The sequence below is a fragment of the Oncorhynchus mykiss genome, chromosome 20 (assembly GCF_057628025.1).
Source record: "Oncorhynchus mykiss isolate SJ-2025 chromosome 20, ASM5762802v1, whole genome shotgun sequence".
Lineage (NCBI taxonomy): Eukaryota > Metazoa > Chordata > Actinopteri > Salmoniformes > Salmonidae > Oncorhynchus > Oncorhynchus mykiss.
Genome location: NC_143041.1, coordinates 35,035,690 through 35,062,446, shown reverse-complemented (window position 1 = coordinate 35,062,446; position 26,757 = coordinate 35,035,690). Strand labels below are relative to the sequence as shown.

Here is a 26,757-nt window from a genome sequence, read left to right as displayed (position 1 = left end):
TGGAGAACTTTGAATGAGCAGGCCGCAGCCTCTATCTTTGATGAGTCTGGGATGTTGACAGACCAGCCATGCAGACAGACCAGAGAAGTGTGTGGGCGAGAGCCCAGGTTGTGGCGAGGCTATATACTGTGTGTGTGTGTGCGCGAGTGCGTGCGTGTGTCCGTACTCACAGTCCTACAGGCCTAGCGACATGCCGGTATTGTTCAGTGGGAATCTATTGAGCATCTGGTTGTAAATTATTCATCAGCGTTGACCTAGATTAAACACGTGGATGTCATCATCAGATGTTATTATTTTGATAAGCGCTTTAGTGTTCAGCGTTGCAGAGAGATACAGAGATGATATAGATAGACATGAAACATGAGATGAGAGTAAGCCTTGCCTGAAGGCAATCACTGTAGTTCTAGCCTCCTACTCCATATTTGATTATGGTATCAATGCCTAGGCCTTTGGCTTAGCAGGCTAATGTGCTTTATTGTAGCTCAGTAGACTTAGGTTGGAACCCAGTCATTTACGGTTAAGGCTACACTAGCCGGCTACATTGTATGTATCTGTTGCTGGTTTGAAGACAATAGGGTCAGAGGTTTTGAAAATAGAGAAAAAAAAACATCATTAGACCACCAGGAGTTGTTTACTACATTGTTAGTACCTAGGAAATACCAGACCATGACCGAACACTGGTTGAATCTCAAATGGCACCCTATTCCCCTATACAATGATTATATGGTGTAGTGCACTACATAGGGAATTGGGTGTAGTTTGAGATGCAGACACAAATAGGGGTGCTAAAGAATTAATTGGTCTGTGTCTCAACCTGGGCCCTCTCTCTCTCGCTCGATCTTTCTCTCTCTCTTTTTCTCCCTCTCCTTCCATCCCTCCCTCCCTCTCTGATCTCTCTCTCTCTCTGTCTGTCATTGCTGGTCTAATGATGTGTTGTTGTGATGGAGGGAGAGACGGTTAGAGAGTGGCTCAGTAGAGAAACCCTTCCACCAATAAGGCTTGGACAGAGTGCATCTCTCCTCTAGTGAGAGCCAGACTACCCAGCCCAGTCGGAGGGAGGTAATCAAGGATACTGGCATAAGAACCAATGACATGGTCTGAACAAATAAAGTGTTGCATTGGGACATGGTCTGAAGAATATAAGGAGTTGCATTGAGGATGTCCCTTCTTTCTTTTGTGACCAACTTTTTATTTAGGTTATTTTTTTCAGAAGGGGGTTACAGGTACAGGTATAACTCTCAAAATCATATGAAGGCCAGGCACCCTCTTAGTCATATCACAATCAACTTTTTACCAGTTGAATGGAGATAAAAAATAAAACACTTTTTTGTATTAAAATGTTTCTGAAAATTTTTATTCAAATATGCAAAGGAGGCAATATTTATTTTCTGGACACTGGATAAAGTCGGACTAAATATTTTTTGTTTCATTTCGTTCAGACACAGGACTGGACTTGTCCAGAGCAGATTGTGAAAAAAATACTTCTGTAATCTTTCTATCTGCATTTTTTGTCATTTTTTTTTTCAAATAAAAAGTTTTCTAGAATACTTTTTTTACAGCATATCAACAATTCCTTCAGGGCAAGTCACATATTTTTACATTCAATATTTACATTCATGCTCTTTGTAACTTTGTCCAATAATGAATTTAAATGGAGGGCAGTCCCACATCACTAGAAGAAATGTGCCTGCCTGATTCAGGGGACACAGTGAGCATTTGAAAGTTGGGGCCAATTTCATTATAAAACATTGCTTGGGTGTTAGATAAAGTCTGTGAACAAATTTGATGGTTCGGATTACGGGATGCCAAGGTCATATTTTTCCATATTCTGTTAAAGGATGATTCAGTTACATTTAGATCTGTGGGCCATACTTTTTTAACCTTTCTGATCTCCCCATCCCGGATCCGGGTTCGTGAATACAGACTCAAGCTCATTACCATAACGCAACGTTAACTATTCATGAAAATCGCAAATGAAATGAAATAAATATGCTAGCTCTCAAGCTTAGCCTTTTGTTAACAACACTGTCATCTCAGATTTTCAAAATATGCTTCTCAACCATTGCAAAACAATCATTTGTGTAACAGTATTGATGGCTAACGTAGCATTTAGCATTAGCATTCAGCTGGCAACATTTACACAAAAAAACAGAAAAGCATTCAAAAAAATCATTTACCTTTGAAGAACTTCAGATGTTTTCATTGAGGAGACTCTCAGATAGCAAATGTTCAGTTTTTCCTGAAAGATTATTTGTTTAGGACAAATCGCTCCGTTTTCTGCGTCACGTTTAGCTATGAAAAAACCCCTGTATCCAGGATTGTGTAAATCTATCAGCAAGCTCATTAGCATAACACAACGTTAACTATTTATGAAAATCGCAAATGAAATGAAATAAATATGCCATCTCTCAAGCTTAGCCTTTTGTAAACAACACTGTCATCTCAGATTTTCAAAATATGCTTCTCAACCATAGGAAAACAATCATTTGTGTAAAAGTAGCTAGCTAGAGTTAGCATTTCGCGTTAGCATTTAGCGTTAGCATTAGCGTTAGCATCCAGCACGCAACATTAACAAAAACATAAAAGCCTTCAAATAAAATCATTTACCTTTGAAGAACTTCTGATGTTTTCAATGAGGATACTCTCAGTTAGATAGCAGATGCTCAGTTTTTCCAAAAAGATTCCTTGTGTATTAGAAATAGCTCCGTTTTATACATCACATTTGGCTACCAAAAAAAATCCATAAATTCAGTCCTCAAAACGCAAACTTTTTTCCAAATTAACTCCATAATATCGACTGAAAACATGGCAAACGTTTTTTAGAATCAAGCCTCAAGGTGTTTTTCACATATCTCTTCATTGATACATCGTTCTTGGAAACATGCTTTCTCTCCTGAATCCCAGGAGAAAATGACCGCACCTGAAGATTACGCACAAATTTAGACAAAGGACACCGGGCGGACCTCTGGAAAATGTAGTCTCTTATGGCCAATCTTCCAATGATATGCCTACAAATACGTCACAATGCTGCTAAGACCTTGGGCGAACGACAGAAAGTGTAGGCTCATTCCTTGCGCAATCACAGCCATATAAGGAGAGAATGGAAAACAGAGCTTCAGAAATTCTGCTAATTCCTGGGTGATGCATCATCTTGGTTTCGCCTGTAGAATGAGTTCTGGGGCACTTACAGACAAAATCTTTGCAGATTCTGAAACTTCAGAGTGTTTTCTTTCCAAAACTGTCAAGAATATGCATAGTCGAGCATCTTTTCGTGACAAAATATCGCGCTTAAAACGGGAACGTTTTTTATCCAAAAATGAAATAGCGCCCCTAGAGCTCTAACTGGTTAATGGCTAGCTTAGACTATGAGCTTTCCAATAGTTGTTGATATATTATAGAGATTAGTCCTTTTTGAATACCAGATAATCTGTTTACAAATTCCATCATTGGATGGTTTGACAGCTGGTTTTCCCATGGAACTCCATAGGCTAGCATAGCTGACCTGAGGTGGAGATAAAGAAGAACATAGTTACCTGGTAATATACATGCTTCTTTCAGATCTTGGAACGTCCTTAAACCATTACTATCCATGAAATCGCCAAGGGTACAGACACCACATATGGACCATTGGGGCGATGTGAAAGGCAGCGCTCCAGAGTATCATATTTCTCTCTATTCTCAAGCAGGGAGCGGTAGAGTAATGTCTAAACCAATTTATAATTGGGTGAAATGCTAGTGCTTGGAAATTAAAGTTTGGAACGGATATCCCTCCAGCGTCTTTCCCGCCCTTCTTTCTTAAACAGCAAACTGGAAACTATAAGTTCTGACACAATCGGACAGGGGTTCCTTAGTTGTGTATTTAGAGGATGACAAGATGTTGTTTTCCCTTTTAATAAAACCCTGTGTGGTGTCCATATTAGGAAAGTCACATCCACGGACGCTGTCCTAGTACGGTTGTGGTAGTTAAATGTCTGTGATATCTAGGCCTACTTTACATGAGCAGGGTCAGTGGTGTTTAGTAAATGCTGCAGCTTACCTTGCTGAAATGGGGCCATGGAACTGACAAAAGAACGGGTGCTGAGATAAATGCAAATGACTGCTGAATTGAACGTCTAAAGAATGAATCATTGGTCTCACTGGTCACTGTTCTTAAAGTACATGGAACTTCGAAACCACACGATGTAATAATCATTCCAGCTCTGCCATATTTGAATGGTAATTATGTGTGCATTATTTGTGATACTTAGCTACCTGCTTGAGACAACATAGGAGAGATGATACTGTAGAAAAGGACAGAGGCATTTCAGAGAGTCACTATAGTTTCCCAGATCCCCAGAGAAGTGGTTATTCTGTAAGAAGCTACTAACCTCCATTATAGATCATTTGCAATGCGAGAAGCAGAACGGGTTGGTCCTCTGAGCCAAGACAAAGAGGTTCTGCAGTCTACATCCCATGGAGCAGTTTTCAGTGTGTGTGTGTGTATGTCCATGCCCGTGTTTCTGTACATGTATACAGCACTAGGCTAGATTTGAGCATCTGCCATCTGCCAGGACTACTGGTCAGGCATATTCTGCTAAGTTTGAAATCAATAAAATGCAGGGAGGGCTGAGGACAGACATAGAAAGAGAGAGTGAGACAGAGAGAGAGCGCATGAGATGAGATGAGATGAGAGTATTGGGAGCAAAACAACAAGGCCACAAATTGGCCACTGTGGCATGATGCAGAGGACACTACACACACAGAGCTCTCGGATGACCAATCAGCTTTCTGCTTTTGCTGTTGATTGATTTGTCTGTGAGGAGATCACAGGCGCTCATAATTGGCATCTCCGCTGTTGTCGTTCTCGTTATGCTGCACTTGTTTAAGTTAAGGTTGGTGGCAATTGTGCTTTATTTTATTGTGCATCTTTTATTAGCAATATATTCTCACCATCTTCGCTTCTTAAAATGACACTTATATTGTTGAAAATAAGCAATATTATTTTTGCCCAAATCCCCCAAATGTATAGTAGCCTACAGTATGGGGGCTCAGATTGACCGTACAGTAAACCTGAATAGCTTTTCAGGGAAAAAATGAGAAAAACACTGAAAACAAAAGCCCAACAGTCAGCCAGCGAGCAAGCAGTATTCTCTGTGGGATACATTACCCGAGCAGAGAGTGATGAAAGCGAGGATAGCAGAGAGCTTCAGATAAAGAAAGTGTGTGTGGCCCAAATGGCACACTATTCCCTATATAGTTCACTACGTTTGACCAGAGCCCTATGGGATTCAGCACTCTGAAGGGAATAGTGTGCCATTTGGGATGCTACCCTTCAGATGTCTTCAACGTCCTACCTGCTGACTTTCAGTCCGTCTCCAAAGAGACGTTGTGTGCCAGAGAGCATTCATCAAATTAGACCAGAGAGAAAACAATGTGGGGGAAAGAAACACCACAGTGATCTGTAGAGACGAGCTGACACTACCATCAGGTCATCACAGAGAAGTTGTCGCACACATACACGCACACACACACACACACACGCGCACACGCACACGCACACACACACACACACACACACACACACACACACACACACACACACACACACACACACACACACACACATACAAACACACACACACACACACACACACACACACACACACACACACACACACACACACACACACACACACACAAACACACACACACACACATACAAACACACACACACACACACACACACACATACAAACACACACACACACACACAAACAGTACAGAGGTGTCTCCTCCACCTCGCTTCCTGCTACAGAACCGATGAGCTATAGCAGCACTCAGCACTCAGCCAAGCTTTCCCAAAGGACCAGCTTTCCCTCTGTTCTGTATTGTCAAGCTGGAAGAATGGAGAGGTGGCAGAAACAAACAAATTGTTCAGAGGAAGATTTCATAAGATGTATTAGCAAGGATATAATATATCCGCACGACTGCAGCGTTATAAAGAAAGATGACGGCAAGTTTTATATCACTTTATATTGGATATCCCTTGTTTGATTGCCGTCTACCTTAATTGTGAGGGGCGGATTCTTGTGTGGCATTTGCTACTAAGAGCAGAGATGGGGGTTTGTGGAGCAGTGTTCAGTCAGCAGTGTTCACATGTGTGTGCATGCTTGTACGTGTTGAGGTTGTAGATAACCTGTGCTGGGCCGGCTGGATTGCTGACACTGATCCTCTAGAAAGCAAACCACAGACAGTCAGACCATGCAACTGCTGGACAGCCAGGCCAGTCCAGTCCAATTAAGGGAAAGTGTGATCAATCTTCTTGGATCGAATAGAAGCGTGACAGAGCTGAAGGAGTGACGACCTCTCCACCGACTGAGTCGGCTCAGACTTCCAGGTTCAAATCAGTCTGAATGGCTCAATCGGTGTCAGAGACCAAAGCCAGTCGATATCCGCACTTCTACCACCTGTGTTCACACTGTGTGGCACACCAGTCTGTCCATGTCACTGGGTAGTGCTTGCAGATGTAGGATTTTAATTTGATCACCCTTTTTGCAAATATACAGTGGGGCAAAAAAGTATTTAGTCAGCCACCAATTGTGCAAGTTCTCCCACTTAAAAAGATGAGAGAGGCCTGTCATTTTCATCATAGGTACACTTCAACTATGACAGACAAAATTAGGAAAAGAAATCCAGAAAATCACATTGTAGGATTTTTTATGAATTTATTTGCAAATTATGGTGGAAAACAAGTATTTGGTCAATAACAAAAGTTTATCTCAATACTTTGTTATATACCCTTTGTTGGCAATGACAGAGGTCAAACGTTTTCTGTAAGTCTTCACAAGGTTTTCACACACTGTTGCTGGTATTTTGGCCAATTCCTCCATGCAGATCTCCTCTAGAGCAGTGATGTTTTGGGGCTGTTGCTGGGCAACATGGACTTTCAACTCCCTCCAAATATTTTCAATGGGGTTGAGATCTGGAGAATGGCTAGGCCACTCCAGGACCTTGAAATGCTTCTTACGAAGCCACTCCTTCGTTGCCCGGGCAGTGTGTTTGGGATCATTGTCATGCTGAAAGACCCAACTCAGCATCCTCCAAACACGACGAGTTGAGTTTTTACCAAAAAGTTATATTTTGGTTTGATCTGACCATATGACATTCTCCCAATCTTCTTCTGGATCATCCAAATGCTCTTTAGCAAACTTCAGACGGGCCTGGACATGTACTGGCTTAAGCAGGGGGACACGTCTGGCACTTCAGGATTTGAGTCCCTGGCGGCTTAGTGTGTTACTAATGGTAGGCTTTGTTACTTTGGTCCCAGCTCTCTGCAGGTCATTCACTAGGTCCCCCCGTGTGGTTCTGGGATTTTTGCTCACCGTTCTTGTGATCATTTTGACCCCACGGGGTGAGATCTTGCATGGAACCCCAGATCGAGGGAGATTATCAGTGGTCTTGTATGTCTTCCATTTCCTAATAATTGCTCCCACAGTTGATTTCTTCAAACCAAGCTGCTTACCTATTGCAGATTCAGTCTTCCCAGCCTGGTGCAGGTCTACAATTTTGTTTCTGGTGTCCTTTGACAGCTCTTTGGTCTTGGCCAAAGTGGAGTTTGGAGTGTGACTGTTTGAGGTTGTGGACAGGTGTTTTTTATACTGATAACAAGTTCAAACAGGTGCCATTAATACAGGTAACGAGTGGAGGACAGAGGAGCCTCTTAAAGAAGAAGTTACAGGTCTGTGAGAGCCAGAAATCTTGCTTGTTTGTAGGTGACCAAATACTTATTTTTATAATTTGCAAATAAATTCATTAAAAATCCTACAATGTGATTTTCTGGATTTATTTTTTATCCTTTTGGCTGTCATATTTGAAGTGTACCTATGATGAAAATTACAGGCCTCTCTCATCTTTTTAAGTGGGAGAACTTGGTGGCTAACCAAATACTTTTTTGCCCCACAGTATAACTTGTAGTTGCCATGACTTTCCATCCTGGGAGAGGATCAGAGAAAGCCCCCTATCTCCCACCTCCCATCGTGTTGACTCTCTCTCCCACTTTGCAGAAATGAAAGTTAAAAATCCTTTGTTGCAACAGAGAGAGAGATTTTCTAGTAAAGTAACATCCGAGATTGGATAATGAAACAATATTTCCGTAATCCAAACATTTGGAATGGTCCGTGAGTATTTAAAGAACAATCCTGACGAATGCATTACGTTTTTGTGATGTCATTAAAGATGGTAGAACAACATCTCTGAAAGTGTATATTTCCCAGTTGTCAGGTTTACATCTAAATGTTGTGGAACTTATATGATTAAATATGAAACGATTTGTGAGACGATGAAGTTAGATGTTAGCCAGCTAAATGAGAATTATTTTTCATATAAAAGTTCTGTCACGGATGTCACGGTGACTGTCACGGATCCCTCCAGAACTTTCATCACACAAACCTGTCCCCTGCTCCCACAGATTAGCATTTGTATATATGTGCCCTCTGGTTTTCATTGGGCTGTCCATTAGTGTTACAATGTTCTTTGGTGCTTGTGAGTACCTGTGCTGTGTGTTTTGGGCTTTTGTGCCCTTGTGGATTGCGCAGATGATTACGTGTCTCGTCCCGTGTGTTGTTTTGGGTTTCTACCCTGTGTGTTTTGTTACGTGTTTGTTCTTCGTCCCCGTGCCCTTACACGGCATGCCGTAATTTGGGTGAAATAAAAACCCTGCTCCAGTCTCTCGAATAATTCATACCAGTGTGACAGTGACCACACCCACGTGAGCACAGACATTATGTCGGCGTCGTGGAATGCCCCCCTTTGCCAGAGTGTTTAAAACCCCTCGTGATGAAATTCACATTAGACCAGCGTTGCCGTCAGCGTGAGATGAAAGGTACGAAATGGTTAGAAACTCTGAAACTTTCAACAGAGAATAATAAAATCTCTATTAGACCAAGCAGGTGGACGGTGTTGAACCGGACGGACATCACAAATAGTTAGACTACCAGACCACGTGCAGCGCGAGCTAAATACGTCACAAATGGTCAGGAACTCTCGACGAGTGAAGAAGATAAAGACCACACATTCACATTCTGCAGCTGTATATGTAAAATAGTCTAGGAAACTCGACCAAAGATGAGAAAAGAACAACATTTCCCTATCGAATGACCATTCTGGAATATTTGTTCTAACAGCCCCTCGAGACCAACCTACTACAACTACAAAGGATATGGTGACCTCTGGTGGACAGCCAGAGACTCACACAACCAGAGACTTTCTGTCGACTGATCGAGTGTTTTTAACAGACAAAGACATACAAGTGTAAATATGTGTTGCATTTCTAAATCCAAGTGAGCGGTTGTCAGGGTGTTAAATATCCATATTTACAATGAAAGTTTTATTCAACTGTATGTACGATAGTTGAATTCCTTTGTCTCTTCTTCTCCCGCTCTTTCTCTCTCCCCCTTTCAATGTGTAACAAGCCATCAAATCAGGTTAGTCCACTAGGGACTTTTCATTGCATCATGTTAGTAACCAATGTATAATCTATCCTATGTGTGTGTTTATGTAATTCTGTGTTATTATTTAGTTGGTTAGTAAATAAATAGCTAACCCAATTTGTGTATCGCTGATTCGTCATGGAGACCAGGGTTCGTGCAGATTTATAGGATATTATGGCATTCAGAATGAGACTGAAATAGGAGCAAATGATTGATGGATGACGGCTATGATATCGAGATATTCTGATATTTTGAGTTAATTCAGGAAATGGTAACTCGTTAAATAAACTTTTCACGTGGTGCCCCAGATTACTACTTAATTAAATGTTTTAGGATTAATTGAATTGTGTAATAATTGAACGTGGTATGTAATTATTCGATGAATAAGCCGTTGAACACCGAATGAGCTAGATCTCCCTACCTCAGCCATTGCATTGCCTATCTTGCCAGCACACATGGATGAATGCAGGTGTTACTCATGTAATATTAGCAAGCAAAGACAACCCTCGTTTTCAATAGATACGCTGGCTTGGTAGCTACATCAACACACAAATATTTCCTTACCCAATTCCAATAATGGTTCCATAACATGTCATACGTGTGTTGCTAAGCTGGGGCTACAAGGTTATCAGGAAGTGTAATAGCTAGCTACTTGTCTGGCATAAAGCCATAGCCTACATGTCGTCATGTAATCATTGCATTTTTGTTTTGAGAATTGTTTTACTCATCTAGCTACCAAGTTTGTCTCACTACCGCCATCTGCTGGATAATACTGTGACATTTACAATCGTTCGCATTAGTTGGAAAGTCAATTTTGCCGGCACCTTACGATACTGTCAACTACATTATGTGATTACTGATTTGTAAATACAGAGCACAACCATGAAGAGAACCATGCACAGAATGCTACTTTTTCCACCCGGAACTACATTTGCTTGCTATTGTGACATCATGCTGATATCTTATATAGTGAGCATTTTCAACCTTATAATTCTCCATACAATCCTCCATAAGTATCTGTAATATCTGACTAAATGACAACTATTCAGAGAGATGGCATATCTAGCCTATACCCCTTTTTGCATCTCCCTTCCAATTTGCAGTATGTTCCAGTTATATTCTACTTTTCACAAGCACTGGTGGAGTGAGCTACCACCAGCTACCACTAGTACTGTCATGCTGCCGAATATTTGTCAGTATTCATTGACTAATCTGTTGTACTCTACCTGTTGGTTAAGTAATGTGTTACCCTGAACCTTCCTTAGTACTTCTTGTTTGTGTAATTGGCAAACAGTGTCTGGGACATGTTTGCATCTGCCCCAAGCAAAGCCTATAGCTGAGATCAGATTAATGAGGAGTATCTGTACAGTACCCACACTGCAATAAACTACGCTAGAACATGGCTTCCTTCAGCACTTTAGGCTGCAGCACAATATTAACGAGCCCCTACCTGCCCCAAGGCCTTACTTTCAGCACTTTGGAAACACAAGAGATGAATGGACGACTACCTGGCTGCTCCAATGCTTGTCTGCTATAGTGTGTTTGACTGGGGTACGATGCTGTTGGCATGGTAATGTGGTGAAAGGTGGAGAGAGTGTAATGCACCCTCCAATTATCAGATTATCATTATGGTGTAAAAAAAAAATAGAATTGTATATTATGTCCTCGCGCTGCCATCAAAATATATTAATATATTTCTTCACAGCATGGGACTGAAGTTAGGCTGAGGCTGTCACTGTTTTCATCCCAGTAGTGACACACATTTTTTTTGTAAGCCCCTCACATAGCCAGCATTAGATTGCCATTGGAAACAGATCTCTGAGAGAGAGAGAATCAGAGCGCGGGAGAGGTCACACCATGAATCTGTAATGTTATTGGATTTCGACTGGGTCAACACCGCATCAAAATGTTGACCTACACACTAATCCGACCTGGCATACCTGTGCCAAGTGGCATGTGCATTCATTGATGGTTTTGTTGTATGGGCTTACCTCTGTCTCAGGTGTAAGATATGTATGTATGAGAGCCCAAGGTTAATGCTTTAAACAAGATGGGGTCAAAGATTGGTTGGTTTGGTTCAGATGTGTCGTATGGTAGGAAAACTGTATACTATGTATTTTCAACACCATCACTGGCTGATGGTTGTCAGTGCTTTGACATTCAGTGCTTTGACACTGTCCCTGTCACTACTGGAGATGAGAACTGAGATGTGATATTTTCAGTACAATATTACATGTAACATATATTACATGCCTGTTCATCTGGTCATACACCCATGAAGTACAATGTACATGATTATCCTAATATGAGGCACAATTTATGTAGGAGGAAGAGAGAGACAAAGAGAGAAAGAGAGAGAAATACAGACATTGAGAGAGAGGGAGAGAGAGAGAGCGAGAGAGAGAGAGAGAGAGAGAGAGAGAGAGAGAGAGAGAAAGAAAGAAAGACAGAAACAGAGAGCCAGAGACAGAAACAGAGAGAAAGAGAGAGAGGGAAAGAGAACGACAGAAATAAAGAATGAATGAAAGAAAGAGCGAGAACAACAGAAAGATAGAGAGAACAACACAGTGAGAGAGAGAAACACAGTGAGAGAGAGAGAAACACAAAGAGAGCAGAGCGAGAGAACAAGAGAGAGAGAAATACACAGAGACAGCAATAGACAGAGAGACAGAAATAGATAGAGAGACAGAAATAGAGAGAAAGACAGATACAGAGAGGTTGAGAGCGAGAGAGAGAGAGAGAGAGAACAACAGAAAGAAAGAACAGCAGAAAGAAAGAAAGAGAGAGAGAGAGAGAGAGAGAGAGAGAGAGAGAATGAAAGAGAGAGAGAACAACAGAAAGAAAGAAAGAAAGATGTATTGATCTCTGTCTGTCGGTTCCTACTCAGTGTAGCTGCAGGAGGGGGAGTGTCAGGAATCCCCCGCCAGGAAAAACAAATCACATCGCCCCGGTGATGAATGTGGCATTCCCTTGATCCACTGGCTCTGCCATCTGGCCAGGCTGACTCTGGGACGACACTGTATATCAGACTCATGCACAGCAAATTAAATTTACATTTGGACGACTTTCACATGCAGGCCTCACCGAGCCTCACCAAGAACAGATGTACTATAAAACTAAACAACCTGGGCCTCTCCTTTCTCTCTCTGCCACAAACCTCTGAGCAGTTCTGCTAGCTACTTGAAGACTCGTGCGTTAGGTCATGTTAGAAATGTTATGGATGACATTAGACAAAGAAATCATCAAGCTCAAATATACCAAAAACTTAAACTCTTTCTCTGCCACAACGCTCTAAGCAGAGCAGGGTTGGCTCATCTTGATCTACAGCACAGGAGGATGGTGGCACCTTAATTGGGGAGGACGGGCTCATGGTAATTTCTGGAGAGGAATCAGTGTAATGCAGGGGTGGGCAACTCCAGTCCTCCAGGGCCTGATTGGTGTCACACTGTTTCTCCTTCCCTAGCAAACACAGCTGATTAATCACTGAAGATCATGATTAGGTGATCTTTAGGTGTGTTAGCTAGGGCTGTGGCAAAACTGTGACACCAATCAGGCCCTCAAGGACTGGAATAACACACCACTGGGGATCAAATACATAAAACATATGGTTTCCATGTGTTTGATGCCATTCCATTCGCTCCATTCCAGCCATTATTATGAGCTGTTCTCCCCTCAGCAGCCTCCACTGATCTACAGTGTATTTGTCTGGATCTGCTAGCTACTGAAAGATCTTATGAACATGGTTTGTTGATCTATATTCGTCTGGTCTGGTCTGCTAGATACTGAAAGATCGTATGAACATAGTTTGTTGATCTATATTCGTCTGGTCTGGTCTGCTAGCTACTTAAAGATCGTATGAACATGGTTTGTTGATCTATATTCATCTGGTCTGGTCTCCTAGCTACTTAAAGATGTTATGAACATAGTTTGTTGATCTATTTTCGACAGGTCTGATCTACTACTTGACTTGAAGACATGGGGTGAGGTCATGTTTGATATGTTATACATTACATTACAGTGACAAAGAAGACACATGATGGAAGAGAATTGGACAGTGATCGATGACAACACCTGTAATTTGCTCGGCATAGATCGATGCTAATCTAACCAGCTGCGTTCGGTTCCTATTGTCATGTATAACCTAAAGAGAACATTTCTAGATTAACAACCAGCATTACACCCTCGGTTGGTTGAAATCCTATGTACAATCCATTCTTTTTTTATACTTTCACATATTTATTCACTTCATAGCAGTGCTCTGTATTGCTTTGGATCTGATTTGGTAGTTGGTATCACAATAACCTGAATACCGTTGAAGTAAGTGGAACCTTGATATCTAACTAGCTTGTCAAATGGCAGGTGTACAGAGAACCAATAAGCAGAAGCCTCCACCACATCCACAGCCCAAGGCTAACCCTGCAGGTAAACCTTCCTAACAGGGTTCTGTAAGAGACAAACAGTACATTAAAACGAGGAACTGTAGACAGAGCCTGCTGTGAGCCTTGTGCTGCCATATGCGCACACACACACATATATATGCCAACACACGCACACATATAGACACACACACATGCTGTACACACGCACACACGCAGACACATACACACATACTGTACACACACATACTGTACACACACACACACACACACATATACAGACACACACACACACACATACTGTAAACACACATACAGTGCATTCTGAAAGTATTCAGACCACTTCACTTTTTCTACATTTTGTTACGTTACTGCCTTATTCTAAAATGTATTAAATAATGTTTTTTCCTCATCAATCTACACACAATACCCTATAATGACAAAGCCAAAACAGGTTTTTAGAAATGTTTGCAAATTTCTCAAATAAAAGATACATAAATATCACATTTAGAAAAGTATTCAGACCCTTTACTCAATACTTGAATACTTGAAGCACCTTTGGCAGTGATTACAGCATCAAGTCTTCATGGGTACGACACTACAAGCTTAGCACACCTGTATTTGGGGAGTTTCTCCCATTCTTCTCTGCAGCTCCTCTCAAGCTCTGCCAGGTTGGATGGAGAGCATTGCTGCACAGCTATTTTCATGTCTCTCCAGAGATGTTTGATCGGGTTCAAGTGCGCGGGCTCTGACTGGGCCACTCAAGGACATTCAGAGACTTGTCCTGAAGCCATTCCTGCGTTGTCTTGGCTATGCTGTCGTTGCCCTGTTGGAAGGTGAACCTTTGCCCCAGTCCGAGTTCCTGAGCGCTCTGGAGCAGGTTTTCATTAAGGATCTCTCTGTACTTTGCTCCGTTCTTCTTTCCCTTGATCCTGATTAGTCTCCCAGTCCCTGAAAAACATGCCCAGAGCATGATTCTGCCACCACCATGCTTCACCGTAGGGATGGTATTGGCCTGTTTTCCTCCAAATGTGACGCTTGCCATTAAAGCCAAAGAGTTTGCACTTGGTTTCATCAGACAAGGGAAACTTGTTTCTCATGGTCTAAAAATCATTTAGGTGCCCTTTGGCAAACAAGCAGGCTGTCATGTTCCTTTTATTGAGGAGTGGCTTCCGTCTGGCCACTTTACTATAAAGGCCTGATTGGTGGAGTGCTGTAAAGATGGTTGTCCTTCTGGAAGTTTCTCCCATCTACACAGAGGAACTCTGGAGCTCTGTCAGTGTGACCATCGGGTTCTTGAACACCTCTCTGACTAGGGCTCTTCTCCCCCAATTGCTCAGTTTGGCCAGGCAGCCAGCTCTAGGAAGAGTTTTCGTTGTGCCAAACTTCTTCCATTTAAGAATGATGGAGGCCACTGTGTTCTGGGTGACCTTCAATGCTGCAGTCATTTTTGTAGCCTTTCCCAGATCCGTGCCTCGACACAATCCTGTCTCGGAGCTCTAGGGAAAATTAATTCGACCTCATGGCTTGGTTTTTGCTCTGACATGCACTGTCAACTGTGGGACCTTATACAAACAGATGTGTTTATTTCCAAATCATGTAATCATGTCCAATCAATTGAATTTACAACAGGTGGACTCCAATCAAGTTGTAGAAACATTTCAATGATGATCCATGGAAACAGGATGCACCTGAGCTCAATTTTGAGTCTCATAGCAAAGTATGAATACGTATTTCTGTTTTTTAGTTGTAATACATTTGCAAAAATGTCAAACTGTTTTCACTTTGTTATTATGGGGTATTGTGTGTAGATTGATCAGGAAAAACATGATTTTAATCCATTTTAGAATAAGGCTGTAACGTAACAACATTTTGGAAAAAGTCATGGTCTGAATTCACACACACAAACTCACACACACACTCCTTTAGAGCCCACTGCTGTCTAACCATGCTGCCTGCCTGCTATGCCTCAAATGAAACAACCTTTACTGCAGTGGTTTGATCAGACGGCCCCGGGCTAGACCATAAAATAACTTTGCAGCATAATGTTTTACACCTTTTACACCACGTTTCACTTTCTACCCGGCGATAGTCTATTTTTTGTTTGGCCTTTTCTCCTGATTTCCCTGAGAGTCAGTGCTGTTGTCTTTGGTTTAGTCTGCTAGGGTGAGAGGGACCTACGGTGTGGGACCTTGGGTGTGGGACTTTGGGTGTGGGACCTAGGGTGTGGAACCTAGGGTGAGGGATGCAGTAAGTCTCGAGGGTTGAACATAGAGTATAGGAACAGTGTATTACATCCCAACCTTTTCCACCAAGTTTGTTCTTAACATTGCTTGACTTTGTCAAATCTCTATTGAGTCAAACAGACAGTAAAAGGAAATGACACCTAAAATATATAATGATTTTGTAGACTTTCTTTCACAGCCAATCACAGGTTTGCTCTTTGGGCTTTCCAATCTTTTTTTTTAAGCTGCCACCAGTCTGTGCCCTCTAAATGTCAGTGGTGTTTGGTGATGGCACTAAACAATCCCTTGGAGGGCTATTTGTTTCAGCACACTGGCTGTTCCTCAGTATGAGCTTAGTTTGAGTTGACAATTGCTGTGAACTTTACTATCTATTGTTCCTCGATAATCAAATCTCATTTCTGTTAGGACAGTGGTGTCGCCTGGATAGCAGTGTATTGCAGCAGCTGCTTTTGTGACCGTTAGCCGACTACAACTGTATTTGATCCCCCAGCTAAGCAGTATGAGTTTCCAGGGTTCCATTCTAATCCGTCTTTCTCTCTTGATTTCTTCAATCAAACCCTTTAGATTCTAGGGTTTTGATAGTGTGATGGGTTTGGAGGTGTGGATTGGAACAGAAATCTATCTCAGTTTACTGTTAAAATGTCTCTCCTCTCCTCTCTCTCTCTCTCTATTCCTCATCACTCTATTTCTCTGTTTGAGTCAGATGATTCCATTTTTATGTGTATGTGTCCAGTATGAAGGAAGATAGAGGTAGTTTTGGAACCAATGCTAAATATAGTTAGAACAATGACTGGAAGTCTACTGATACAGCTAGCATGCTAAAATAGTATCCATGAGTTCATCTGACTCTGAGTAAGTAGAAACAACTGCTTAATCTCGCACTATCCCTTTAATACTATGTTGGGGTGGAAACCGTTCATGACCAGTTTGACTGAAGTTCTTCATTATTATACTGTTAAACTGCCCCTTCTCTCATTCCTAACCCTCTCTTTTTCTCTCTTTCCTCCAGACGACGGACGATCTGCTGGTGGCATCTGCGGAGTGTCCGAGCGATGACGAGGACATTGATCCCTGTGAGCCGAGCTCAGGTGGGTTAGGTTAGTCATCTCTTTTTATTCATCTTCTCTCTGGGTGTCGCTGTCAGTCAGTCTCTCACCGTTCCGCCAGTCCCTTCCCTACCACCAGTCTGTCATCGTACCGCTAGTCTCTTCCCTACCACCAGTCTGTCGTCGTACCGCTAGTCCCTTCCCTACCACCAGTCTGTCACCGTATCGTTAGTCCCTTCCCTATCACCAGTCTGTCACCGTACCGCCAGTCCCTTCCCTACCACCAGTCTGTCACCGCACCGCCAGTCCCTTCCCTACCACCAGTCTGTCACCGTACCGCCAGTCTCTTCCCTACCACCAGTCTGTCATCGTACCGCCAGTCTCTTCCCTACCACCAGTCTGTCATCGTACCGCTAGTCTCTTACCTACCACCAGTCTGTCCTCGTACTGCTAGTCTCTTCCCTACCACCAGTCTGTCACTGTACCGCTAGTCTCTTCCCTACCGCCAGTCTCTCACCGTACCGCCAGTCTCTCACCATACCGCCAGTCTCTCACCGTACCGCCAGTCTCTCACCGTACCGCCAGTCTCTCACCCTACCGCCAGTCTGTCACCGTACTGCTAGTCTCTTCCCTACCATTAGTCTGTCACCATACCGCCAGTCTCTCACCATACCGCCAGTCTCTCACCGTACTGCCAGTGTATCACCGTACCACCAGTCTGTCAACGTACCACCAGTCTCTCTGTCAGTCTCTAACCGTACCACCAGTCTCTCCGTCCGGCTCTCACCGTACCACCAGTCTCTCATTGTATCACCAGTCTCTTTTTGTACAACCAGTCTGTCACCATACCACCAGTCTCTCACCATACCACCAGTCTGTCACCATACCACCGGTCTCTCTGTCAGTCTCTACCCGTACCATCAGTCTCTCTGTCAGTCTCTCACCGTATCACCAGTCTCCCTGTCGGTCTGTCACCGTACCACCAGTCTCTCACCATACCATCAGTCTGTCACCATACCACCAGTCTGTCACCGTACCACCAGTCTCTCTGTGTGTCACGATCACACTCATAGTCAGTTCACCACCAAGGTTCTTAAGGCTCTTTATTGAAGCTACTGTAGGCAGTGTTTCAAGTTTAGTGTGTCACTATAACACTGTTTTGATTCAGTCAATGTTGGGAGTTCTATTCCAGTTTACTTTTTTAATTGGCTGAATTGAAATGGACTTGACCCACAACCTTGCCTCACACCACAAATGTCAAATATCAATTCATAGAAGTAAAGGCTACAATAAGATAATGCCTAATGGTAGTCATCATAGTCCACAGTGATTCCTAAAGATCATATCAATGAGTGTAGATAGGCTGTTCTGACTTCACTTGTTCAGTAGCTAGCTAGTTGATTCATTTTTGGATTATCTCATTTGGGACAGGTATGAATATATTCAATATTGAATAAACATAATCCTAATCATCTGATGTTTTCAAAACCGGTCTCTGGTTCCACTATAAGTGTGTATAGCTAATGCATGTTTTTTCCCTTGTAGGCTTGTTGAGTCCCAAATGTAATGAATTACAGTAAACTCATAACAGCCAGTCAGTAGGACTAGCATGCTGTTGTGTCACGTACGGCAGCGTTTAGGAGGCGCTGATTACACATGACATCTTGTGGAGCGCTGTCATTGTTTTTGTATTGTCTCCTAGGAAAACACATAAACACACAAACACTCGCACACACAATCTCACATACTCTCGCTCACACACAAATAGACGACAAATAGACGACACGCACGGGAAAACAAACAAACAAACACCCTCTTAACAGTAACTGTCCTCTGAGACAACACAACAACACTCTCGCCTCTCTCGTGATAAAACCAACTCTTTTCAGCCAAGCGCCTTCTAGTTCAGGTTCAAGGATGCATTTACTGACAGACTATAAGTCTCCATGTTTACCGAATCACTCTGAAAGGTGAAAAAACTCAATCGTTTACTAACACCATGTTTACCGATTCACTCTGAAAGGTGAAAAAACTAAATTGTTTACTGACACCATGTTTACCGATTCACACTAAAAGGTGAAAAAACTAAAATTGTTTTTATGACAGACTATAAGTCTCCATGTGTACCGATTCACTCTGAAAGGTGAAAAAACTAAATCGGGTTGCTTGACTAGCAATAATAGCTACATTCTGAAAGCTTTGTGCTAACATAGAGTATCCCAGCAAAAATATGTAGTTTTGAAAATGTTTCTCATAAAAGACCTTCTAACCTCAATGCCAGGTACTGTAGACAATTTGTAAACAAATTGAAAGCATTTCTCTGTTTACTTTTTGGTACCGCTGCTAGGGAAGGAGGCTTTGACATATCGCTTGCTGACACAACTTGCACTATCAATCTTACGATAATAAACCACATATTGAATTGCAGAATATCTACATTTCCTAAGAAGTGAAATGCAAGTTCTGTAATCATACTAACAGATACAGTAAAACCTTCTAGACGACACTAGAATCCAGCTTTGTATTGCTAAATGTTAACTTATGCTACATAAACACAGTGCATATTGTACATACAGTGTAACCACATTTCTCCTGATAATCTGTGGTAAAAATGTGTATGTTTATAATGTTCCTATTAGCCTGGAATTGAATCTTCCCACCTTGCCACACATAGCAGGTGACCCTGGTGCTTTTCTAATGAGCACCGAGTGGATGGACAGAAAGGGAGAACTACTAGGTCCAGACGAAAGACCTTAGCTCTCTCTGTATCGATCTGTATGCAGTAATAAAGCCAGAACTAAATGAATGTCTACCCCACAGCACTCTCAGACTACTGTTTGTCTGTCTCTTGTACATCCAGGCTGTCCATCTGTCTGTATTGGTGTAGTCTGTTGTACCAGTACTGGTCTGTTAGGCTGCATACTAATGATCTAATACCCATTGTTCATACATATATCACAGTCCAGGCTGGACACATCTAGACTGCTCATATACCCAAGGAGACTGTTCCATGTTAGATCTGCTTACCTTAGTCAAAAAAGCAATGCAATGAGATTTTTATTTGTTATTTTATTTAACTACGCAGTTAAGAACAAATTCTTATTTACAATGACGGCCGACGCCTGCCAAACCCTAATCCGGACAACACTGGGCCAATTGTGCACCGCCTTATGGGACTCCCAGTCACGGCCGGTTGTGATACAGCCTGGAATCGAACTAGGGTCTGTAGTGATGCCTTTAGCACTGAGATGGAGTGCCTTAGACCGCAGCATCACTCGGGAGCCCAAAATGAGAGAGATGAGTACATTAACCAAGTCAATTAGTTAGCATTACAGGTTTGCATTTACCACATCATCTCATAGTTTAGTGAGCGTTGCAGCATTGTCTCTGTCTGTGACAAGGTGATCTGTCAAGGGAAAGAGTGTGCTCCAGTGTGGATGCTTTAGAGGCACACACTCCTTCCCCGAACAGAATATCCTAGGTATCCTTCCTTTACCTCTCTTGCTAGCGAGGGGAGATTTGACACCGGTTTTGCTGGGCTCCCCTGGTGACAGCTGTCTAACACCACATCCTGATTAATATCTACGTTCAGGGCCCTTCACACACTTGGTGGAGCTCTCAGCACTGGATCTGTGACAGTGCAGCCAGCCAACCATGAAGGACTGGATCCTCTGTCACTGATGCAGCCTAGGACAGTTTCTCAGGTTACTGTTACTGTACTGTCCCACTCCTTGCTATGGTGCTCCCCTTGGCTCTCTATGGTGCTATGCTCTCCTTGGCTCTCTATGGTGCTATATTCTCCTTGGCTCTCTATGGTGCTGTGCTCTCCTTGGCTCTCTATGGTGCTATGCTCTCATTGGCTCTCTATGGTGCTATGCTCTCCTTGGCTATTTATTCTGAAAGGTGAAAAAATGTAATCGTTTACTGACAGACTATAACTCTCCATGGAATGCTATGCTATTTCTCCTTTGCTATCTATGGTGCTATGCTCTCCTTGGCTATCTATGGTGCTATGCGCTCCTTGGCTCTCTATGGTGCTATGCTCTCCTTGGCTCTCTATGATGCTCTCCTTGGCTCTCTATGGTGCTATGCTCTCCTTGGCTCTCTATGGTTCTATGCTCGCCTTGGCTCTCTATGATGCTCTCCTTGGCTCTCTATGGTGCTATGCTCTCCTTGGATATCTATGGTGCTCTCCTTGGTTCTCTATGGTGCTATGCTCTCCTTGGCTCTCTATGGTGCTATGCTCTCCTTGGCTCTCTATGGTTCTATGCTCTCCATGGCTCTCTGTGATGCTCTCCTTGGCTCTCTATGGTGCTATGCTCTCCTTGGCTCTCTATGGTGCTATGCTCTCCTTGGATATCTATGGTGCTACGCTCTCCTTGGCTCTCTATGATGCTCTCCTTGGCTCTCTATGGTGCTATGCTCTCCTTGGATATCTATGGTTCTATGCTCTCCTTGGCTCTCTATGATGCTCTCCTTGGCTCTCTATGGTGCTAGGCTCTCCTTGGATATCTATGGTGCTATGCTCTCCTTGGCTCTCTATGGTGCTAGGCTCTCCTTGGATATCTATGATGCTCTCCTTGGCTCTCTATGGTGCTATGCTCTCCTTGGATATCTATGGTGCTATGCTCTCCTTGGCTCTCTATGGTGCTATGCTCTAGTTGGATCTCTATGATGCTCTCCTTGGCTCTCTATGGTGCTATGCTCTCCTTGGATATCTATGGTTCTATGCTCTCCTTGGTTCTCAATGATGCTCTCCTTGGCTCTCTATGGTGCTATGCTCTCCTTAGCTCTCTATGGTGCTATGCTCTCCTTGGCTCTCAATGATGCTCTCCTTGGCTCTCTATGGTGCTATGCTCTCCTTGGATATCTATGGTTCTATGCTCTCCTTGGTTCTCAATGATGCTCTCCTTGGCTCTCTATGGTGCTATGCTCTCCTTGGCTCTCTATGGTGCTATGCTCTAGTTGGATCTCTATGATGCTCTCCTTGGCTCTCTATGGTGCTATGCTCTCCTTGGATATCTATTTATTCTATGCTCTCCTTGGTTCTCAATGATGCTCTCCTTGGCTCTCTATGGTGCTATGCTCTCCTTAGCTCTCTATGGTGCTAGGCTCTCCTTGGATAGCTATGGTGCTCTCCTTGGCTATCTATGGTGCTATGCTCTCCTTGGATATCTATGATGCTCTCCTTGGCTCTCTATAGTGCTATGCTCTCCTTGGATATCTATGGTGCTCTCCTTGGTTCTCTATGGTGCTATGCTCTCCTTGGCTCTCTATGGTGCTATGCTATCCTTGGCTCTCTATGGTGCTATGCTCTCCTTGGCTCTCTATGGTGCTCTCCTTGGATATCTATGGTGCATTGCTCTCCTTGGCTCTCTATGGTGCTATGCTCTCCTTGGCTCTCTATGGTGCTATGCTCTCCTTGGATATCTATGGTTCTATGCTCTCCTTGGATCTCTATGATGCTCTCCTTGGCTCTCTATGGTGCTATGCTCTCCTTGGCTCTCTATGGTGCTATATTCTCCTTGGCTCTCTATGGTGCTATGCTCTCCTTGGATATCTATGGTGCTATGCTCTCCTTGGCTCTCTATGGTGCTATGTTCTCCTTGGCTCTCTATGGTGCTATGCTCTCCTTTGATATCTATGGTGCTCTCCTTGGCTCTCTATGGTGCTATGTTCTCCTTGGCTCTCTATGGTGCTATGCTCTCCTTGGCTCTCTATGGTGCTATGCTCTCCTTGGATATCTATTGTGCTATGCTCTCCTTGGCTCTCTATGGTGCTATGCTCTCCTTGGATATCTATGGTGCTATGCTCTCCTTGGCTCTCTATGGTGCTATGCTCTCCTTGGATATCTATGGTGCTCTCCTTGGCTCGCTATGGTGCTATGCTCTCCTTGGCTCTCTATGGTGCTATGCTCTCCTTGGCTCTCTATGGTGCTATGCTCTCCTTGGCTCTCTATGGTGCTATGCTCTCCTTGGATATCTATGGTGCTATGTTCTCCTTGGATATCTATGGTGCTATGCTCTCCTTGGCTCTCTATGGTGCTATGCTCTCCTTGGAAATCTATGGTGCTATGCTCTCCTTGGCTCTCTATGGTGCTATGCTCTCCTTGGATATCTATGGTTCTATGCTCTCCTTGGCTCTCTATGGTGCTATGCTCTCCTTGGATATCTATGGTGCTCTCCTTGGCTCTCTATGGTGCTATGCTTTCCTTGGCTCTCTATGGTTCTATGCTATCCTTGGCTCACTATGGTGCTATGCTCTCCTTGGATATCTATGGTGCTCTCCTTGGCTCTCTATGGTGCTATGCTCTCCTTGGCTCTCTATGGTTCTATGCTCTCCTTGGCTCTCTATGGTGCTATGCTCTCCTTGGCTCTCTATGGTGCTCTCCTTGGATATCTATGGTGCTATGCTCTCCTTGGCTCTCTATGGTGCTATGCTCTCCTTGGCTCTCTATGGTTCTATGCTCTCCTTGGCTCTCTATGGTGCTATGCTCTCCTTGGCTCTCTATGGAGCTCTCCTTGGATATTTATGGTGCTAGGCTCTCCTTGGATATCTATGGTGCTATACTATGAGTTTTCTAGATGCTCTTATCCAGAGTGAGTGCATACATTTCCATACTTTTCTTACTTTTTCGTACTGTACTTCGTTTTTTAAATTAATAAAGCACTGTAGAATTTCAATACCCTGCAAAATGACTATGACTATTAAAAGTAGTTGTAGAACTTTTCCCCATTATTAGGAAATTACCTAAATGACCTTGACTCTGACCCGCTCGCTATAAGTGCAGAACATCACTGTCAAATAAGATAAAAGAAGGCTATAGGTAAATAACGCACAAGACGATTCCATTTGGGGAACTTTCCCATGGCAGCAGACTCTCTCTCTCTCTCCCTTTCTCTCTCTGTCACCCTCTCTCTCTCTCTTTATTTTGCCCTTTCTCTCACTCTCTACCTCCCCCCTCTTTCCCTCGCTCTCTCTCTCTCTCTCTCTGTCGCCCTCTCCCTCCCCCTCTCTCCCCCAAGGTCAATTATATATCATGCTGTAGGCTATATCACTGGACACTCGTCCCACAGCGGCCTCACCACACCTTCTCGTCCCTCGTCCCTCAAACCCCCGACAGCCATCAAGCGACATCGATCAGGCCAGCTTACTTATTGCCCTGCTTTATTTCTCTTACCTCTGGGAGGAAGTAAACTGTGGCAAGCGGCGAGTTAGTGCATCACAAATCGCACCCTGTTTCCTATTTAGTGCACTACTTCTGTATGACCTGGACCTATAGGGTGCCATTTCGGATGCATCCCCGGAGCCAGCAGCACGAGGTTCATTCACACAGAGCTAATCTTCCAGCAGGAGCCGGATTAGATCACACTGCAGCAAATTGAATCATCTCCCTGGTCCCTCTGGTTGAAGAGACCACATAGGGATACATATGGTGAAGAATGGTGGTATAGGGCTGGGACCAAGGCTAGAGCTGTGGTGGGATAGCCTAGGGCTAGGGGCTGAGTATAGAGCTGTGCTGGGATAGCCTGGGGCTAGGGGCTGAGTATAGAGCTGTGCTGGGATTAGCCTGGGGCTAGGGGCTGAGTATAGAGCTGTGGTGGGATAGCCTGAGGCTAGGGGCTGAGTATAGAGCTGTGCTGGGATTAGCCTGGGGCTAGGGGCTGAGTATAGAGCTGTGCTGGGATTAGCCTGGGGCTAGGGGCTGAGTATAGAGCTGTGCTGGGATTAGCTTGGGGCTAGGGGCTGAGTATAGAGCTGTGCTGGGATTAGCCTGGGGCTAGGGGCTGAGTATAGAGCTGTGCTGGGATTAGCCTGGGGCTAGGGGCTGAGTATAGAGCTGTGCTGGGATTAGCCTGGGGCTAGGGGCTGAGTATAGAGCTGTGCTGGGATTAGCCTGGGGCTAGGGGCTGAGTATAGAGATGTGGTGGGATAGCCTGGGGCTAGGGGCTGAGTATAGAGCTGTGCTGGGATTAGCCTGGGGCTAGGGGCTGAGTATAGAGCTGTGCTGGGATTAGCCTGGGGCTAGGGGCTGAGTATAGAGCTGTGCTGGGATTAGCCTGGGGCTAGGGGCTGAGTATAGAGCTGTGCTGGGATTAGCCTGGGGCTAGGGGCTGAGTATAGAGCTGTGGTGGGATTAGCCTGGGGCTAGGGACTGAGTATAGAGCTGTGCTGGGATGGCCTGGGGCTAGAGGCTGAGTATAGAGCTGTGCTGGGATGGCCTGGGGCTAGGGGCTGAGTATAGAGCTGTGCTGGGATAGCCTGGGGCTAGGGGCTGAGTATAGGGCTGCACTCTTAGAAAAAAGGTCCCGCCTTCGGAGAACCCTTTGAAGAACTCGTTATGGTTCCAGATAGAACCGTTTTGGTGCCAGGTAGAATCATTTTGGGTTCCATCTTGAACCGTTTCCACAGAGGGTTCTACGTGGATCCTAAAAGGGTTCTACCTCGAACCAAAAAGGGTTATCCTATAGGGACAGCCGCAGAACCCCTTTGCAACTCTTTTTTCTAAGAGTGTGGGGCTGGGATCAAGATTAGATCACATTGCAGCAAATCCTCCCCCTGGGCCCTCTGGTTCAAGACACCACACAGTGATACAGGGATTCATATGGATGAAACTAGGCTGTGTGTGTGTGTGTGGGGGGTGTATGTGAACTCGGAATTGTTCCCGCATGCACACACACTACTTGGTATCAGTAGTAGTGCATTAGATATGGAATAAGGTGCCATTGGGGACACACACTGAGTCTGGACAGTGCCAAGGCCAACTCACAGAACAGCTGCATGTCCTAGTGAGAGTCCACAGAACAGACCGGGCCAACCCTCAGTGGAGTCAAGCAGAGAGAAATGACATGGAAGGTTGATCTAATGATCAGTTCCTAACCAGTGCCAGATAGCCCTCTTAGCCCATAGAGCAGTCCCTAACATCCAACTGTATCTTATCTACATACTGTCGTTTTTGTCATGGATGTGTGTGTTTCTGTTCACACATTTTTATTTACCTTGTCTCTCCACATCTGTTAATAGTTATTCCAAGTCTCCTGTGTCGTGCGAAATATACAATTTATCACAGCCTAGCCAACACAAGAAGGCTGGGGATGAGAATCCAAGTAGTATGAAGGCTGCTATCATACTCACCCCACAGCGTTTCAGCAAATTATCTCTCGCCCCCCTCCTTACGTTCTCTCTCTCCACCAACCACTTGCCTTTAGGCAGGTTAAGGTTAATCATCTACATGTTTTCTCTCTTTCATCTTCGCTCCTCTAATTTCCATCCCCCAGCCTTTTACATAGCCTTTTACATCACATTGACATCAACACAGCCACCAAAGTGTTTAACATTTGGTGGCTAATATGTTTGGTTTATGAAAGAGAGTGAACAAAAACGACATAGAAAAGGCCCATAAATCAAAACGGTAAATGGCAGTGACAGGAAAGGCAAATAACCCTGTAAATAAAATAAAATATTATGGTAAAATATTGTTTTATAGTAGCGCTTAGATTAATGAAATAATAACACAACGCTGCTGGCTTGGGAGGTCACTGCCCACATATAATAGGCTATTCAATCATACCCAGCAAGAGGTCTCTCTCCTTCTCTCCCTGTGTTCTCTTCTCTGTTCCAC

General features: G+C 43.7%; 1 protein-coding gene across 32 annotated transcripts in view; it reads left to right on the top strand.

The window, feature by feature from the left end:
• LOC110498787 (neurexin-1a) overlaps positions 1-26,757 on the top strand; it is a 560,879-nt gene that overhangs the window by 514,264 nt on the left and 19,858 nt on the right. For 19 of the 32 annotated variants that reach the window (XM_036956170.2, XM_090212979.1, XM_036956156.2 and 16 more), the window contains one exon: positions 17,099-17,186. In XM_036956170.2, coding sequence (XP_036812065.1) covers positions 17,099-17,186 — 88 coding nt within the window. The remainder of the gene's footprint in view (positions 1-17,098; positions 17,187-26,757) is intronic. The other 13 variants (XM_090212981.1, XM_090212985.1, XM_090212975.1 and 10 more) reach the window with 1 other exon arrangement.